At 57.3% G+C, this 17,645-nt stretch overlaps 6 protein-coding genes across 6 annotated transcripts; 4 read left to right on the plus strand and 2 right to left on the minus strand.

The window, feature by feature from the left end:
* Window positions 1-2,101: 2,101 nt before the first annotated feature.
* On the minus strand, window positions 2,102-4,031 carry GGS23DRAFT_330940 (MFS general substrate transporter). The gene is made up of 5 exons (XM_051512952.1): window positions 3,597-4,031; window positions 3,525-3,539; window positions 3,045-3,446; window positions 2,635-2,991; window positions 2,102-2,552 (listed from the first exon to the last, which is right to left on the minus strand). The coding sequence occupies exons 1-5, from the start codon at window positions 3,891-3,893 to the stop codon at window positions 2,211-2,213; spliced, it is 1,413 nt and encodes a 470-aa protein (XP_051368019.1). The 5' UTR covers window positions 3,894-4,031; the 3' UTR covers window positions 2,102-2,210.
* Window positions 4,032-5,191: 1,160 nt separating this feature from the next.
* GGS23DRAFT_586578 (uncharacterized protein) lies at window positions 5,192-6,108 on the plus strand. The gene has a single exon (XM_051517441.1). It carries the CDS (start codon window positions 5,248-5,250, stop codon window positions 5,671-5,673), a length of 426 nt encoding a protein of 141 aa, XP_051368020.1. The 5' UTR covers window positions 5,192-5,247; the 3' UTR covers window positions 5,674-6,108.
* GGS23DRAFT_616412 (uncharacterized protein) lies at window positions 5,765-8,313 on the minus strand. The gene has a single exon (XM_051520785.1). The coding sequence runs from the start codon at window positions 7,918-7,920 to the stop codon at window positions 5,980-5,982; it is 1,941 nt and encodes a 646-aa protein (XP_051368021.1). The 5' UTR covers window positions 7,921-8,313; the 3' UTR covers window positions 5,765-5,979.
* Window positions 8,314-13,105: 4,792 nt separating this feature from the next.
* GGS23DRAFT_331066 (glycosyltransferase family 76 protein) lies at window positions 13,106-14,850 on the plus strand. Its single transcript, XM_051512954.1, has 3 exons — window positions 13,106-13,589; window positions 13,643-14,234; window positions 14,288-14,850. Exons 1-3 carry the CDS (start codon window positions 13,292-13,294, stop codon window positions 14,685-14,687), a joined length of 1,290 nt encoding a protein of 429 aa, XP_051368022.1. The 5' UTR covers window positions 13,106-13,291; the 3' UTR covers window positions 14,688-14,850.
* Window positions 14,851-15,428: 578 nt separating this feature from the next.
* On the plus strand, window positions 15,429-16,800 carry GGS23DRAFT_331058 (uncharacterized protein). Its single transcript, XM_051512953.1, has one exon. The coding sequence runs from the start codon at window positions 15,587-15,589 to the stop codon at window positions 16,589-16,591; it is 1,005 nt and encodes a 334-aa protein (XP_051368023.1). The 5' UTR covers window positions 15,429-15,586; the 3' UTR covers window positions 16,592-16,800.
* On the plus strand, window positions 16,606-17,233 carry GGS23DRAFT_586587 (uncharacterized protein). The gene has a single exon (XM_051517442.1). The coding sequence runs from the start codon at window positions 16,643-16,645 to the stop codon at window positions 16,919-16,921; it is 279 nt and encodes a 92-aa protein (XP_051368024.1). The 5' UTR covers window positions 16,606-16,642; the 3' UTR covers window positions 16,922-17,233.
* The last annotated feature ends 412 nt before the right edge of the window (window positions 17,234-17,645 follow it).

A 17,645-nucleotide genomic window follows, 5' to 3' on the forward strand; every position in this document is an offset into this window, starting at 1 on the left:
AAGCCTGCCGTGTGTCATCCCACCAGACTCAACTGCTTCTCGGATGCAAGCCGTTAACGAGCCACATCCACGGCGCCATCGGTATCGTCGCATGCGCCTACCTGCCCAGGCAGGTGATGCGGCAGGCGTGGTCTTATATATTGAAATCCACACCTCCGCACATGAGAGATCTGTGTCGGGTATTGCAGCCGAGTCGACTATCCCGGTTGGACCAAAGGGTGAGGTGCTTGCCACCGCTGATCCTCTGCTCTATTCCAGTTCCTGCATGCGGTGGCCAGCAAGCGCCGATGGAAGCGTGGTTATGCAAATCCACTCGGCTCGTAGGCACGCGTGGGTATGAGTAGTAATCTTCAGTAGGCCGGTCGGACGGGCGCGTTGTCGATGTCACGAAATCGGGTCTCTATAAAAAGACGTGCGCCTATAATCGGAACGGAGAACGTCAAGCACGTATGGTCGGCAGTCTCAGGGCTGATCCCCCGTTGACGAATGCCCAGCATCTGTCCCAACCAATGCATCCGACCACCCCCCAGCCAGAGAGAAGCGCGTGAGGAAGAGGGTCTTTGCCAATCGGCTTGTCTATCACACCTCATTTTTCGTGAAACGCACCTCCAAGTTTTGGTTTCCTCGCGCTCCCGATGCGCTGCCTTATCAACTGGTTCTATACTATTTCTTCTCTTCCGATTCGAGCTCCGCCAGGTGTGTAATCACCCCGGTAAATGTGGGTGGGGATGCGGTTCGAGGACGCAGACGGGGTGGGATCATGGGTTATGAGATCCCTTCGGTTCGAGTTCAGAACTTCCTGTTCAACCGAACGGCCACAACGGCTTGGGACTTATTCGTCGTCTCTCGCCTTGAGACCAGCGACAGACTGCATACACTGCCCAGGATAGACTTGTCACTTCGCAACACTACCTAACCTAAGGTAGGTGCCTAACTTCGTCCTAGCTAGTATCTCCCGACCGGGGCCTCCCGACATCCGAATTGCGTCCATCCACGGATGGGTCCGATATTGGATACATATATGAGGCATCTATGGAACAGATCGATCCCACCATTCCGGCTGGGCATCTTCTTTCTTGTACACGCATACCTCCTCTTAGGAGGAGGCACCTAACCATAGGCGGCTTACCCGACGTGCCTAAGTTGTGTAGGTGCCTGGGCTAGGCATATACCTACCTAATCTAAGCACCTGAAGAGCTGCTGTCGTAGAAGCTCTGCCGATGGATCAATCGCGACGGGAAGCACGGAGCGGAGGTACCTAGGTAGGTACCCTGGTAGACACTCGGTTGCAGGCTGCAGGCTGCCCCTCAGTAGCAGCAGGGGGTATCTCAGGGTACCTACTCGAGTAGGTGAACGCAGTAGATACTTTAAAGGTACTTGGTCTGTGCTGACGTGCAAATGTGCACAGAGGGGTAAAGATGTACCCGGTAATGTACCTGCCAACGCCGTGTCGCCTAATGCCGGGTCTGGACCCGTGGACGAATCTCTCGTCATCGTCAGCGACATCCCTCCGGCATTCTTCCGGCAACGCACAAGGTCCAACTGGCGGTGCTCTGCGGATGGATACCTACCACCCAACCGATATCGACACACACACACAGTCTATGTAGGTATGCTTGCGGCCCGGCGGTTCAGCTCCATAACAGGAACCCGGGCATATGACGGGCCGGGGAGACCTGGGAGGCAGGAGGCGTCGATGCAGTGTGCACCAACGGCGCTGCATGCGTATGCCTGACCTGCCTCTCTGCATCCTTCCCAGTCCTCCGCCAAGCCATTCGGGGCGGCCGAGGCGGCTACGAGGAAGCAGGTCGACTCCCGAGCCAGCCCATCCAGGGGATTTGTCACGTTTATCGTCCCAGTCATACATAACGGTGCCTGCATGCGACGACGGTGTTCTGGACCTTCCGGAGCTCCTGGGTCAGAATCACCTATTTCGATTCCGAATCTGCCCGTGGCCAACACGCCCGAACCCTCTTCGGACCCTACCTGCATTGCTTATCCGTCACCGTCACCGTCACCGCGTGGCTCGGAGATGAATAGGACTTAGGAGGCGAAGGGGGGCGGACCCTTACTACCGATAACTTCCGGACCGACTATCATATTTCCCAACGCCGAGTCCGTCTTTTCTAGTCGTTTACATAATGCCATCACTGAGGTACACATACCGCATCAGTACCTCGAACGGCTAGCCGTCGTCTAATCCCTTTCTGTCACTCCTTCTTCTTATCCATCCTCGGCAGCGCAATCCAGAATACCAAGATGATGCCTAGTATGCTGAGGATAATTGGTTGTAGAACCTGCACGCCCTTAGCCTGGGCGATAGCGCCGACAGCGAAGGGCAAGATCGCGGCCCCGCTGCCGCCGAAAGCTGCGGCGAATCCGATGGCGCTGACGTGGAGGTGTCGGGGGAGCAGCTTCGATACCGCGACGATGACGGCAGGGAAAAGAGGACCAAGGAAGAAGCCCTGAAGCCCTACGGCGATCGCGGATACGATGAACTGAGGCACGAGCCAAAACAGGAGCTCGAGTCCCATGGTCAGTGGGAGGTATATCTATTGACGATGTGCATTAGTTTGGGCCTACAAGTTAACGAAGTCTCCAGTGCGCTAAGACGGACCCCGGGGCGCTACGTACCATAATCGCGCGCTTCTCTCCTATCCTTGGCGTTATGAAGCCGAGGACGACACGCCCGATCGCCAAGCCGAGCCAGAATCCGGTGGCCGTCATCCCGCTAGCGAAAGGCTCGCCTTGCCTCACCTGGATCATAAACTCGACGATCCAACCACCAAGGGCAACCTCGGCGCCGACGTAGCCGAGCAAGAACAACGCACATAACCAGGTTACGCGAGCGCCGGGTCTCTTGAATAGTGCCTCTTTAAGGCTTCCGTTGGACGTGCTGGAGTGCTTGGAAATGGATTCCCTGTAGTCGCGAGCAGTTGCCGTCCAGAAGCAGAAGCCGGAACTGATGAGCTCAAGTACGGCCATACCGATCTAATGGGTTAGTCAGACCCCGTTCGCCAACTCGAAACGGACAGCCAACTCACCATCAGGTAGTAGAACGTATACCAGGGTAAGTTCGCCTTGGTAATCATTGTTGTGGCGATGAGAGGACTCAAGACGGCGCCGGCTCCGTAGAGGCCGTGGAGGAAGCCGAGCAGCTCGTTTGCGCGCTCCATGTTGGTGATGTACGCGTTCCAGGCGGCATCCGCGATTCCGTTGCCGAATCCTGCAATCATGAACGCGACTATCATGACAGGGTACGGCGGGTGGACGGCCATGAGCACGTAGGCCAGTATGTGGCATCCCGAACACATCAGGGCAACACCTCTCTGGCCTAGCTTCAGATGGATCATGTTATTCAGGAATGCCGCTGATGTGTAGCCCACAGCCGGCGTCAAAAAGATGAGCGAAACAACGAGGTACGTAAGACCATGGTGGGCTTGAATCTAGGTGCCGTGTTAGATATTCCCCATCAACTCCGAGAGGTGACAACGCCACCATAGTGGCAGTGGGGGCTGTCGTACATATGGGATTAGAGGCTAGCACAGCAATCGTTAGCCAAGGTTCGCCGTCTTCTTTCGGATTTGGTCGCTCACACCATAAGCAGCATCGTTAGCCCCCATCACGACAAAGCACCAGAAGCAGGCAGCGACCCGGGTGATGTTTTTTCGGGGGTAGTTCCATCTCTGTACGGCCTCCGCCGCCGTGTCTGGGGGCGGGCCGTCACCGAGCTCCAGACCACTGCCGTCGCTGTCTCTGCTACTAGTCTGGCGGCTCGGTCCGCGGGCTGCGACATCCGTGATCGGTTCTGGCTTCGTCGGAATTGGCTTCATGTAAATCGGCCCAAGCTCCATGACCGCGGTCGAAGAGCCGCCGTTCTGCTGCATGTGCATCGCCACCGCGTCGGCCTGGCTCGACTGAGCTTCCTCGAGGCGTTGCGCAGTGGCCGTATCCCAAGCAGCTGCCCTTGTCGAAACGAGAAGTCCAAGGCCAGCCAACCGTTTAACGGCTAAGTCAATCAGAGATGGTAGAAGAGCAACGGGACCGTGTAACTACTACGTAGGCCTGGTTATGTATCAGAGAGGCGACTGGCAAGAACACACCACCCCGTCTAGATCACACCAGCGCCTATATATACCTGCGCTACACGAGACAACATACCTAGAATGGCAATGACTACGAGAAAGGCAGGGCCCTGCGATCTGGTCTTGGCTCTGGGGGCAAAAGCGACCCGGTTAGTCCAGTCAGGGGAGTCTAATTCGTTTGTCATGAGCTCCGATGAACCGCGATCCGCCGGCAAAACATCGGGTCCCATGAGTATTCTTCTCCACTGCGGCTGTAGGGATGAATGTTCGCGTCCATCCATTCCACGTTCCCATAACCACTCTGGCAAATCAGACCCGGGCGGTAGGGGACCAGAGCCCACTGCCGTCGTGCCACACAAACTCCGCTCGCACTCCGCCTCCATCGTCGCATCGCGTGTGGGCTGCGAGACGGGGGGGCGAGGGCTGTTGAGCTCGCTTCCCGAAAGGGAACCTCCGCTCCCGGTCTGTCCTGTCGGCTGGGTCGCCGGCGAGGCGACCGCCAGACCGTCATCGGCATTTCCTCTTCCCCCCTCCCCCCCCACACACCCTCATCGTCTGGCCCCGCCGTCGACGCCTGCGGCCCGTCGATCTTCACATCGGTAGGCCTTCGTCTTATCTGCGCAGCACGTGTCCTCACCCCGGCCCCTACCCCGCGAACCCTTTTTTTTCCTTTTTTTTCAGCTTCCGAGAGACGAGGATGAGACGAAAGCGGCCCGGTGGCCACGAGGTTGGGGGCTGGTTGGACCGGGGGAGAGACACGAGAGGAGAGCCTCGCAAGGGCCCCGAATCGCCTAACCCAACCCAGCTTCGTGCATCGTTTCGCAACCGGCTACGCCAGCCTATTTAGCGGCGCCTCTGCAACTCTACGACGAGCCGTTGGCGTGGTATTTGTAGTACCTCGGTGTGTTCGTAGTACGGACGGATGGGCAACGCATGCTTACTAGGCAGGTTGCTTACCTACCTATACGCCGGCGCAGACGGCAGTAATCTACACACTGACACGTTAGTCCTCCCTCAGGTCAGGTACAATATCCGTGCCAAGCATACCGAAACCAGAGGAACTTAACTCTCTCTGCCATACCCCTCCCCTACCGCCCTCTCCATTGATCACACAGACATAGCATTTGCGTCACTCATAAACACACGCGTAATCACGCTCGGGATGGTATGCTTATCGTCGTTGATATTGTTAGGAATTCTCGGAAATTCGCTACTCTCTCGTGCCCTAGCAGGTAAAGAGACACATATTTGCGTCCGCGCCTCTACGCTAGCGGAAACCGACCTCGCTTCCACTCCTCCCTCCCCCATTTTCTCCTTCTCACGTTTCCGTGTCCATCGTCCACCTCCCGGCGCGCAGGATAGCGCCGGAGCTAGTCCGAGAGCGGGTGCCGCGCTCGGGTATGCTGCCTTCGACGAGGGCGAGAGAGGGAGAGGGCCGAAGGGGTTGGGGAAGGGAAGGGGCCGCTTCTGCTGGTATTTGTGCGTATATATATGTATGCGTGTTCACTCGCGCGCTCGCATCGCCGAGCACGGCGGGATCGGTTCGAAGCTCGAGACGTGCACTCGCTGCGAGTATGTAACTCGGTGATCGACAGATCGATACAAAGTTTTTTGTGGTTTGTTTTTCTTTTTTTTCTCTCTTTGGATCCCTCCGGCGTCCCTGCCGTTAATTCATCCATCCATCCGAAACCGCCACCGACTTAGGCCTATTTTCTATCCCAAAAACTCCAGGTCATGCAACAGAATAGAGGATAGTAGAGAGCGTGCGAGCATGTGTGTGTGTGTTAGGGGGGGGGGAGCGGGTATGTATGGGTATATGTGTATGCGTAATGTGCGTAGGAAATGCCATCGACCTCCTGAGAGTCTGTCAGCAGCAGCGGCAGCACAAGCCCTTCTATCGGCCCTGCAGCTTGCGCAGCCAGTTCGTCATGCTCCTCCACTTCGACCTGCGCTCCTCCTGCTCGGCCGCTGCCGCCGCCGGCGTCGTGCCGCCCGCCGCGGGCTCGCGCGAGCCGCTCGGGGCCGCCGGGTTCTTAACCAGCTCGATGGCTATGGCCCCGCCCCTAGCGGCGGGCGTGCTGCCCTGCGAGACGTGCGCCGACCTGGCTTGGCCCCCGGCACTCGTCGCACCCGGATTCGAGGCCGGGGCCGGGGCCGGCGAGCTGTCGCTGGGCTCGGCACCTCGCGGGGCCGACCGGGGCTGGGAGGACGAGGCGGGAGGGTCCATGATCGCGGTTAGGGAGCCGCGGTTAGCCAGCTCCACGCCCCAGTCGCCGCTGAAGGCTCTCCTAGCAGCCTTAGATGTCGGCTCGCTGCCGCTTCCGGAGCCCGACTGCTCGCCGCTGTCGGCCAGGGCGCTGCGCCTCTGTGCGAACGAGGCCCCGCTCGACATCGTCCTCCTAGGCAGACCGGCCGGCGAGGGCGGTTCGCTCATCCTCAGGGCGCCTGAAAACCGGCGGCGGTTACTTGCGTCTGGGACGCCGCAGGCTCGGGCGGCCGCGTCCGAGATGTTGCTAGAGGATCGGTTGCGGCCCGACGAGCTCGCGTCCGCCTGTGACGAAGCGGACGCGGACGAGAGCGGTCCCACGTCCTCCCGCTTGCAGTTCGGGCACCAACCGTGACGCAGGATAACCCAGACGGCAGATATCGTGATAAAGGACTTCTGCCAGCCCTCCACTTCCCGGGTCGTCCGCTCCGAGCCCTTGGGTTCCCCGTTGGGCCCGGGGGCGGAGGGTGACGTCGGCGGGTAGCTGTTAGAGGATGGTGAGACGGTGGTGTAGCTGTCGAGGATGTCGAGCGACGTGTTCGTGAGCGTGGCCAGGACGGGATGGCGCCGCGAGTTCGGATCGATGATGCTAAAGGTGAATTTATGGTCTGTCGAGGGCAGCACCGATGACGGTGCGACAGGTGAGGTTGGGGTGCCCGGCGTCGATCGCGAAGCGGAGGGGGTATTTTGCCTACGAACCCATCGCGCCTTGATCGTGTTGCCGCTCGCGTCGACAGAGACGAACTCATACGAGTAGACACTGCCGCCGCTGAGCCGCGGGGTAACAACCCAGACAGTCCCGTTGGCTAACACCACCTCAGCTTTATCCTCGACCCTCGACGGACTAAAGATGGCGAGCAGCTCGCGTGACTTGATAGTGTCCTCGTCGTCTTCGCTGTCCACCACCGAAGTCCTCATCGCGTAGTTTTCGCTCTTCACTAGCATCACATCTTGGATGCCCAGCTCCTTCTTGATGCCCGCAATGAGAGGAAAGCGTTTCAGCAAGGGTACAATCAGGGACTTGGCGATGGCAGAGGAAGGATACACGTCAATGATGGGGGTCGGTCGCGTCTTGGCGGACAGCTGCTGTATTTGGAGGAGCAGCTTGGGACGGATGCGGATTAGCTGCTTGCTGCGCGGCCCCGGCGGGGGATGGGCGAGGAGGTAGGTCGTGCTCTTCCGGGGGGTCCTCCGGCGAGTGCGACGAGCCGGAGACGAAATCTCGCTGACCTCGCCCTCGGACGATGAGGAGATGTCCTCCTCTTCGCTCATCGTTTCGGGCCGCGCAACGGTCGCCGCCGAGCAGCATCTAGCAGGCTCCCGAAATCTCACGACCGCGTCGAGGTTGCGCGGAAGGTGCTCAGACAGGGGCCTCCTCCGCTTCTCGCTCGGCGAAACGGGTTCACTAGGTGGTGATTCTTCGGCACTGATGGGATAAGACGATGTTCGATTAACAGGTGGCGTGAGAGCAGAACGCAGAAGCGGATGGCGTCGCGGGCCGGGTTGGGGGGCAGGTCGGTTCGAGTATTCATGGCCGTGCAGGCTGGCTCCCGAGTGCAGAAACATCATGAAGAAACAGCCATCAACGCCCAGATCGTCACTTTCTATAGCTGTGTTGCGCGAAAGGGAAGAGGAAGGCAGTGTGGTAAGGTAGGTAGGTAGTGGTCAGTAATTGGAAATGTCGAGTCGATGGATAGTATTGAGCAGCCTCGACGGGCGAGTATATGGATATAAGAAGCAATATCGGATGAGAGTGATGGTTATTCCATGACTTTTCCTAATAACCGTCAACTCATCAACCTTTCTCCCTTGCTCCCGTCTCCCCCCGGCACTCGCTTATAAGAGACGACTGGCGCAAGGAAGCCAAGCTTTTCCAGAAGGCCTGGTCGATTGGCGATCCCCGTCGAGGACGAATTTGGAACTTAATAATTCAGGGTAGGCTCGATGCGCTACACTGGGGACTTTGTCGCAACACACAGATAGGGACTTGAACACCTCCTCGTGGGGCCGGTTGAGGGTTAAGCGGCGGACAGGAGGTTGATAAAGTGGAGAGCTGAGGACGACCTGACAGGCGGAACTGCTTGGCTTGCCTGGGAAACGCGTAAGGACCCGGGACTAGGGCTGCCAGGGGACCTTAATAGGGCAGATGAGGGCAGGGGGTGCGAGAGGGTCCGGCTCAGGGGGTGGCTCGGAGGGGATTGGTGGTGAGAGTCGCGTGTAGGCAGGTATGTCTGCGTGAGCGAGCGAGGCACGAGTGGACCGGATCGCCGTCAAGCCATGGGGTGCACGCCCATACATGCGCTCATACATCCATACGTATATACTACGTAGTAAGTCAGGAACAGTAGGTTTAGATGTGCACACACACACACACGTATGTGCCACTCTATATGTATATATTTGTATCGTCTGGCTTTCTCTCGTCGGTGTCGTCAGGTCCCACAGACGCAAAACTCGGATCCGAGGTTGCCAGTTCGCTCTCGTCTCGTGTCTTTATGTGTGTAGCTGGCTCGTTGGCTGACTCGCAGATATTCTCAAGGTGGGAGTTCGCAGCCGAGCGTCTTCTCGGGTCTCGGCTCCCACTCACGACAACTGGATGTCTGACCCGCAGTGTGAGTTCTTTCGCGAATAAGCGATTCTAGAAGGGCGCGAGGAGAGAGAGAGAGAGACAACGGGGTAGGGAGGAGTGGAGCGGGAGAGAGCTTGTCGAATAAGAATACGAATAAGCAGGTAACTGTGTTATGTGTGTAAAGTAGAGAGAGTTGCTGACAGGGTTGAGAACTGTGTGGTACGTAATAACTGAGAGAGAGAGAAGAGAGAGAGAGGCGCGACAAGTAAGACACCGAATTGAGAATAATAATAACGGTCGATTGCAGGGAAGAACGGGTTGGAGATGTCTGATGTCTGATCTGATGCGATAACACGGAATCGTGATCAGGTGGCGGCGAGCCACAATACAGGGAAAAGTAAGAAAGACGGACAGGACAAGGGGGGGAGGAAGAATATCGAAAACTGGCCAACAAATCAGTCTCCAACGGCTAAACAGGAGAGAATGAGAGAAGAGAAGAGAAAGCGGACGGGGTTGGACGGGCAGCGGGCTGGTTTATTATGGTCAACCACGCGTGCGTATTGTCAGTCTGGATGTGGGTAGGAGGTAGGTATTAGCTACGGATAAGTGGCATGTATCTACAATAGAAGCGCGAGGTACGCAGGTGTGTGAGTGGAAATCAGAGGAGAGAGAGAGATCTAGGAGCGAGGACATGACGACAAGCACGATCTGGCTAGGTTGAGCTGGTCTGCAAAGCGAAAGCGAAAATCATTTCCGAGGCTCGACGGACGATGGAGACGGGATCTCACTGATCCTCCGAGGGTCCGGCGGGGAGGCCTACCACATTAGCTGTATGTATGCCTATCTTAGAGGCCTTGCGCCTACCTACATACAACTCAATACCTAATACCATACCCATAACACACATACATCCACAGGTATATCCACACACATACCTACACGCGCATACATACAGCTTGTTGACGAGTTCAGCGCGGCTGGTCACAGGCTAGAGGGAGACGGATATCCGCTAGACACCCGCTGAGCCCCCCCACTAGAGCCCACTAGAGCCCACTATGTGGTGGGCTAGAGAGTCCGCCAGAATCGATCGGAAATTGGTGGGCAAGCAAAGGTGGACCAGCCCGACTCGCAACTCGGGGCGACAGCGAAGGTCGGTAAGACGCAGCGCCGCCTCTATTACACTAACATGCATGCGCGGACAGGTGCTCGCTTGGCTGTTCGCTAGTCCACGTCCGCCTACAGGTACGTACGGGCCCTGTACATATAGGCATGTAGACACAGATAGGCCCGACCCGAGGCACCTAACCACATCATCTAGGTGCCTACCTGAGGTACCTAGGTGACCAGTCAGCCAGCGGTGGGTACAGGTCCGGCGGCAGCCATTGTGTCGCTGCCGAAACCACAGAGGCTCAGGGAACCAGCTTACAGCGTGCGGAGAACTTACACGTAAGTAAGGCATATTAATAACGGAGAGGGCCAGGGGATCGCAGGAGGATGAAGGGAGAACGAACAGCCCTGTCGAGAGCTTCCCCAGGCTTCCAGAAGACGGCAGGCAGCATGCTAGTCGCAGCAGCTCGTCGGCTGTCACGCTTTGCCGTAACTCCATCGGCCCTTTCGAAACGATGACCTTATTTAGTTACTCTCACCTTACCTGGCTGCTGCGTCAATATCTCGATACCATTGCAGAACTACTGTCGATATTCTAATCCTATGGTCGTTGATCGGGGTTTCTAGCTGCCCATCCCACCGACGCATCGTGCATGGGGCCGGCCGTGTCGCCAGCCGCCGTCGGTCTTGGGTACTTATGCTGCCCACCTCAGGTAGGCGGCTGGGTAGGTACCGATCGAGGGGCTCATCCATCCGTTTCTCCAGTTCCCTTCCTCCGTTTCCCACCATATTCAGCGGCCCACACTAGGGCTTGGACCCCTCCCACCATGTACTAGTAGACCGATGATATATTGTCATGTGCTCCGACCATTCCGTTCCCAACCCACCGGCCGTCTGCCAAACCCATTTGGTGAGCGCTTCTTCTCAGGTCCAAGCAGCTATCGTCTCGACATTTCCGACGTTCCCGAGCCTCCTCACACGCGCGCGCGCGCGCCACCCGCAAAAATAGAGAGAGCGATTTTTGTCGTCTGTACGTGCACACCGCGCCGGATCGACGGCGTCCAGCAAGGGCCAGGCAGCGAGTTGATGCGGCTTTCGTGGCCGAGACCGAAAATACCGGCGACAGGGGAGCGAGAGAGCCAGAGACAGATTCATATTGCCTACCTAACTGCATTCGCTCTCGCTCCTGTCGATCTAGCGGGGACGCCAACCCAACACACATGTGGCCGTCGACCGAATAGGGACTTCTCTGCCTCTCCTAGTCTGCATCCCCCTACATAGGCAGAGCCGGTACCCAGACTGCAACGTACCATACCTACCTCCTCCACACCTTCACACCTGCATACATCCGCTGTACTCTAGGCGAATGTATGTATGTTGAGTGTGTGTGCGAAGCAGTCGGTGACCAGCCGTCGCCCAATCGCCGCACGCGAGGAGGAGTCGGTGAATGGAACGTACGTCCATCCCATACGGCAGTCGGTGCTGGCTGTCGACGCTGGCAGTCTGACCACCGTGGAATCATGTGCCAGACCGGGCTCGGCCGACTTAACCTAGATGACTTCACCACTAGACGGCATCCCTACCACACCTCCTCCCCTTGTCTACCGCTTCGGGGAACGGGGCGGATTAGTCCCTAATCCTATCCCGATCCTACCGCCCTACGACTTTACCATCTTATCACTAACGCCTCGGCGGTTGGCAGACTCTTGCTCCCTCGTGTACATCGGACTTATCGCTCGCAGAGGGTGAGATTACTAACGTTTAAGGCACCTAACCACGGCCCTTACTCTTGGCTGGTTTCTCTCACCTCGCCCTCTTACTATATAGCAGAGTCTATATATATATGAGCGTATTCATAAATATATTCGTAAAGATGCCCCCATCCCAGTCCACTCATTCTCCTTCCCCAGGCAAGCCACAATTACGTCCAACGAATGACCGACACCTACGAATATATCCGTGTAAGACAATGACGGCGACAGCTCACGAGTGTCTCCGCAGGGCGGGATTTGCCAGAGAGGGCATCACAGACAGCCGGTCCGTCATGTGCGTTATGCGCGGTTAGCCACGTACGAATTGGCGCGGACGCCTCCCCAGCCGCCCATCCTTTTCGGGAACCTCGGCTTGCCTCAGCTCTCCCAGCTAGGACGAGGCGAGTCCGAGACGGGACAGAGGAAAAGCCAATCCGCGCCCTGGAGAGACGGCGTTTCAAACCATTATGCTTAAAACAAGAGTTGAGATGGGCTTGGTCGATGGGAACCGATAGGCCGTGTCCACCCTGGATGGCGCTGATCCAACCCTCCCTACCACCACCAACGTGGAAGGCGGCTCACGCTGCGCTATCTATGACTTGCCCTGCTGATGACGTGCGTGCTTAGTCGGATTCCCGAACCCATAGAACAGGTACCATCCGCTCCGTCGCGATAGAGTACCTACCTAAGGTCAGACCGAGCAGGAGGCGTGAGGATGGCATAGTGAGAACGGCGTAGAAACGAAAAAGACCACGGGAACATTGAGGTCCTGCGAGCACGGCGAATCAGCAGCGAAGAGGTGCTGAGGCCGTTACACGCCGTACAACGGGGCTGGCTCGATCACCACTTGGCCCTAGCCTTTTCGTGACGGCGGGATTCTTCACGCGTTTCACGATCAGCAGCAGATGACTCGCCTCGGTCTCGGGCACGACTCGCCGCCGAGTGGTTGCGCGAGCAGTACGCTAACATCGCTACGGAATCCAGTACCGTGCCGAGGCAGGTACCTAAGGTAAATGAATTAATGATGACTATTATCCCGAGCCACGTGCGGGTAACAGTCGAAGGCATACCTCGCTGGCAACTGTGTACATACATAGCTCTTAGGGGTACCTGATGCAGGTATTTATTGAAGGCATACATACATATATTGGTATGGCTAGGCAGGTAATTAGGATCTACCTACTGGGCCAACAATCTTCAAGATCTCGAACGAAAATATTTCGATAGTGTACATTTCTATTTTTATGCAGCTTCACATCTGATTAGACACAAACATGTACATGAGTACCTCATGCCTTAGGTGCCTAGGTACCTTTACGTAAGGTAGGCCACTGCATCTACAGCTACACTGTGGCTGCACTGTGGCTCACCTCCTGAAGCCTGCCATGGAAGTACCTAACATCAGCGCCACTTGGGCCGTGAGCTTGCTGCGCTTTCTCGCCGTCGGTGTCGGTTGAGATCCTCCAACGCCCACTTGCACGAGCGCTTATAAGAGCCCTCTCTCACCTCAATCATGTTCTCGCTGAACCCGCAGAGTCCCATCTCGTCGCTGGTCGGCTCTTTCGTAACCTGGAAGGCTTTTCTGCTAGCCGTGGCTCTGGGAAGCGGTGTCGGGCCGGCCTACGACACCTCGAGCACTCTGTTAGCCCCTGAGACGGCCTCTCCCGACGAACTCCTCTTCGACCTAGCCACAAAACTCACGAGATGGGACTCAATCTACTTCACCCAGGCCGCCCGCCGAGGCTACCTTTTTGAGCAGGAATGGGCGTTTGGTACAGGTCTCCCAACCGTCATCTCTTCCATCGCCCAAGGTATGTCGCTGTTGCCCACGATCTCTATGGTGTACCTGATGCGATCCCCACAGTTCTTTCTGGTCTCGGTCTCAGGACCTCTCGTCCCGTCGAGCCCCTCATTGGAATCTTCGTGGCCCATGTATCTCACCTACTCTCGGTGCTGGTCTTGTACCAGCTTGGGGTGGTCGTGTGGAGGAACCCCCGGCCATCCTTCATCGCGGCACTACTCCACGTCCTATCCCCGGCCGGGCTTTTCTTATCGGCTCCGTACGCCGAGAGCACCTTCGCGCTCCTGTCTTTTGTCGGCCACCTCTTCTTCGCGAAGGGTGTTCAAGACCAGAAGCGCACCGTCGCCCACGACGTGAGCCTGATCGCCTCGGGCATGTGGTTCGGGTTTGCTACCACGTTCCGCAGCAATGGGCTGTTCAACGGGGTCCTGTTCGCCGTCGCTTTGCTGAGGGAGCTCTCGGCGCCGCCCACCCTAACGAGTATTCGGCGACGGCTTTCTCTCATCCTCGGAGGTCTCGCGGTGGCAACCGGGTTCGTAGTGCCCCAGGTCGCCGCCTATCAGGCCTTCTGCTCGATTCCGTCCCAGGCATCGTTACGGCCTTGGTGCACGAACTATCTTCCAAGCATATATTCCTTTGTACAAGAACGGTATTGGTAAGCACCGAGTTCTCTCTCTATAGGTGGCGCGCCGCTTACACCTCGAACAGGAATGTCGGTTTCCTTCGTTACTGGACTCCATCAAACATACCCCTGTTCCTCCTAGCTACTCCTATGCTCTGCTTGCTCATGAAATCGGGACTGGTATTTATCCAGGAGCCGTTAAACCTTACGACCGAGGAGTCCAGACCGGCGTACATGGCGAATACGACGGTATTAGTCCGGTCCATGGCCCTGTCCCAACTCATCGTGGCCATTCTAGCCATCACAAATTACCATGTCCAAATCATCACGAGGATCTCGTCGGGCTATCCACTCTGGTACTGGTGGCTGGCGGGGATCATCAGCGACAAGAAGACGTCCACGTTTGGCAGCAACGTAGTGAGGTTCATGGTCATATACGCCTCCATCCAAGGGGTCTTGTATGCCTCCTTCCTCCCACCAGCATAGTATGCAAGGTCTACACAATGGCTGTGTTCTCTCCAATACGCCTATATACGATAATAGTTCTCTCTACCATCCTCCTCTACTATTCAACAACTCGAAACTCGAAGTGTTTATTCATCCTGTGTGTCCTGCATGAAATAGCAAGGGGTCTAGAGCCAACTATGGACCAACTAGTCTGTCCGAACGCTGATATATACTCGATAGGTGTTACGAGATCTAAGCTCAGGACATAGAGTATATAGTCTACTCAAGTAGGAGTCAACCGTACAATATCCTCTTTGTAGCCCTCTCCTGTAGACTGAGAATAGATGCAGGAAGCTGATGATCTATGCTTTGTCTACTTGAATGTTCACACCTAGTATTGCTGATCTCTGTGACGTCGACAGAATCACATCTCCAGCGCAGCCTCTCAGTATCTTTCATCCGCCATATTAGTAAGGTGCTCTCAGTTAGGGCTGAAGTTCTCCCTGGTGAGCCTGGCAGTAGCAACTTTGAATCTATCATGAAGCGCCGTTTAGATGGGGCATCACCCGGGACACCACTCCCACCACAAACCTCAGAACTCCAGCTTCAAACCCTAGCATGACCACACACACCCATTATTTTCTCTGTTGCCAGTAGGCGATTTTCTCCCACAACTTCTCCCTTTTTTCTTCCATCAGGTTCATCTTTTTTCCCTGGGATCCACCCTTCTATAATCATTCCTAGCATCACCAAACCCCTAGGAAAGAACACGGAAGGGAAGCTCTCACCCAAGGTATTTGGTCTTCCTCCAACAGTCCTGGAAGCCTTCTCTCTCTGAGGCCTACCCATCAGATCAGAGCATTCTCAAATCCCTCCTGCTCCCCTCAACCCGCCATCAGCACTTCCTGAGGTCACAGCTAAAATCTCCTTAAGCACCTATGGATCACACGCTTAACCCGACTCCCGGCCCCAGCGTCAGTCAGCCCCGCAGCGGCGTTGCCCCCGGAGGACGAGATCAAGGCATGCTGCCCCCGAGCCCGGGAGGCATCCAGATGGCAACAGCGACCTCGCTGTATCGTCCTCTCCAGGCGACACGCGGTCGCAGCGAGAGCGTCGCCGCAGGTGCTTCTGGCGGCGCCCCAGCCCCGACTCGTGCCGGCCCGGGCAACACGACGCTGCCCGTCCCCGCCGATGGCACCCGGGCCATCGGCTGGCTGAAGCTGACCGACGACACGGCCCGTGTCGAGACGCTGCGCCCGCACAGAGCCCAGGCCGACGACCAGATCCAACCCCTCGAGAAAAAGACCGGGGAACTGCTGCCGTTCGGACGTCAGGCCGGCGGCGCCCAGGCGCCCGGCCAGCCCGTGGCTTCCGCGTCTCGGAGCCGTGTCCCAGACCGACGATCGAAGTCGCCTCCTGCGATGCGGCCGCGCACCGGTCGAGACTTGCGCGAGAGTGCGGACGATGCGCCCCCGGCCTCGCTCCTGTCCTCGAGCCTGTCTGCCATCGTGTGGCAAGGCGGCAGATTCGACAATCCGATCGACTCGCCGCTGATTCGGGCCCGGGAGTTGCAACTGAGCGGCTATGGCCGTAAGCATCCCCCCTCCCTCTCTTTTCCTTCTTCCTCACGGGTCTCTGTCCCGGGGCCCCAGGATCATCGTACCGGTGACCGTACTAACAGTTGTCGCGATCTCCCCCAGCGGTTCGATTCTTCATGCTCAAGGCTACATCGGCCGAAGAGATCCTTTGCGCTCAGCGGGACTCGCTCTGGGCCACGCACCGCGAGCACGAGGAATCTCTTGATCTGGCATACGCCGAGGCGAGAACGGTCGTCTTGTTTTTCTCGATTGCACACTCGGGCGGATTTCAAGGCTACGTTCGTACCATCCACATCCACATCCCCCTCCCCTGCGCCTTTTCCTTTCCTACCTCTGTTCCCCTAGCCCCTAGCCCCCTAGCCCCTTCGCTAACCGTGTTCGCCCTCGCAGGCCACCATGTCGAGCCCCCCGCGCTCCGACCTGCCTTGCCCGCGCTGGTGGGGCGGCTCCAGGGCCCCGTCGCCGCGCCCGTTCGCGCTGTCCTGGTACTGCAAGGAGACGTTCGCCTTCACTAGCGCTATGTACTACGTCCGGAACCCGCTGGACGGCGACGAGCCGGTGCTGCGCGCCCGCGACGGCCAGGAGATCGGCTCGCGCGCTGGCCGCCGCCTGCTCGACTTCCTCGGGGCCCGCGTCCGAGAGATGAGCTGGCTCGACCACTGGCGCGCCATCTAGCCGAGGCAGGTGGCGGCTCTTCTCCCTTAGCCCAACGTCGCGATTTGCCAAGTCCGACCTTCACTTGCCCTGTCATACGACAGCGTTTTACACAGATACCTGCCTTCGGCGGGCGCCTCTCGGCGACGGCTGTTTTTTTTCTCTTGGCCCTGCCACGACAAACGGGCGAGCTTCCGACTTGAAACAGTGGATATCAGAAAATTTTTCTTTCTCTTTTTCGCGAGCCCACGCAATTGTGGACATTACTGGGCGCTGTCGTACATATGCGACGCCCTCGGTACGACGACGCGGACTTGGCACGGCACTTGGGGGGGGGGGGCTTGTGCTTGGGGAGTAACCGGCAACGTGACGGTGGCTGGACATGCCAGGTTGAATTCGCGGAGAGAGGGAGTGTGTGTGTGCGTGCGCGCGTTGATGAGCAGAATAATGATCATAATAATGAGGGAAAAGGGGGACGGGCGGCACATACATACGCGTGGCATGCTTGTACCTACCCCGGATCGTGGCTCGGTTGTCAGGATGCCAACCGCGAGATCACGATCTTCATTTCCTTTTCGTAATCCAATTGATTTTCCATTCGGACCCAATAATCGTGGTGTTATATATATATATATTTATTCTCCTCAGACGAAGCCCACTAAAAACAAAAAACCAGAGGCATGGAGTGCTTATGTCGATGACCATCTCAAACTTCCGTCAGCCGCTGCTGCTCTGGACATTGGTA

The sequence above is a fragment of the Durotheca rogersii genome, assembly GCF_024521655.1.
Source record: "Durotheca rogersii strain YMJ 92031201 chromosome Unknown GGS23scaffold_34, whole genome shotgun sequence".
In the NCBI taxonomy this organism is placed as follows: Eukaryota; Fungi; Ascomycota; class Sordariomycetes; order Xylariales; family Xylariaceae; genus Durotheca; species Durotheca rogersii.

Bases quoted from the DNA above. Each gene is read 5' to 3' on its own strand.
- GGS23DRAFT_330940 (XM_051512952.1), bottom strand. From the start codon at position 3,893: ATGCACATGCAGCAGAACGGCGGCTCTTCGACCGCGGTCATGGAGCTT. The intron at 2,992-3,044 runs GTGAGTTGGCTG...CTAACCCATTAG, and splicing joins ATACGTTCTACTACCTGATG to ATCGGTATGGCCGTACTTGA. The intron at 2,553-2,634 runs GTACGTAGCGCC...CATCGTCAATAG, and splicing joins GAGAGAAGCGCGCGATTATG to ATATACCTCCCACTGACCAT.
- GGS23DRAFT_586578 (XM_051517441.1), top strand. From the start codon at position 5,248: ATGGTATGCTTATCGTCGTTGATATTGTTAGGAATTCTCGGAAATTCG.
- GGS23DRAFT_616412 (XM_051520785.1), bottom strand. From the start codon at position 7,920: ATGATGTTTCTGCACTCGGGAGCCAGCCTGCACGGCCATGAATACTCG.
- GGS23DRAFT_331066 (XM_051512954.1), top strand. From the start codon at position 13,292: ATGTTCTCGCTGAACCCGCAGAGTCCCATCTCGTCGCTGGTCGGCTCT. The intron at 13,590-13,642 runs GTATGTCGCTGT...CGATCCCCACAG, and splicing joins CATCTCTTCCATCGCCCAAG to TTCTTTCTGGTCTCGGTCTC. The intron at 14,235-14,287 runs GTAAGCACCGAG...CACCTCGAACAG, and splicing joins TTTGTACAAGAACGGTATTG to GAATGTCGGTTTCCTTCGTT.
- GGS23DRAFT_331058 (XM_051512953.1), top strand. From the start codon at position 15,587: ATGGATCACACGCTTAACCCGACTCCCGGCCCCAGCGTCAGTCAGCCC.
- GGS23DRAFT_586587 (XM_051517442.1), top strand. From the start codon at position 16,643: ATGTCGAGCCCCCCGCGCTCCGACCTGCCTTGCCCGCGCTGGTGGGGC.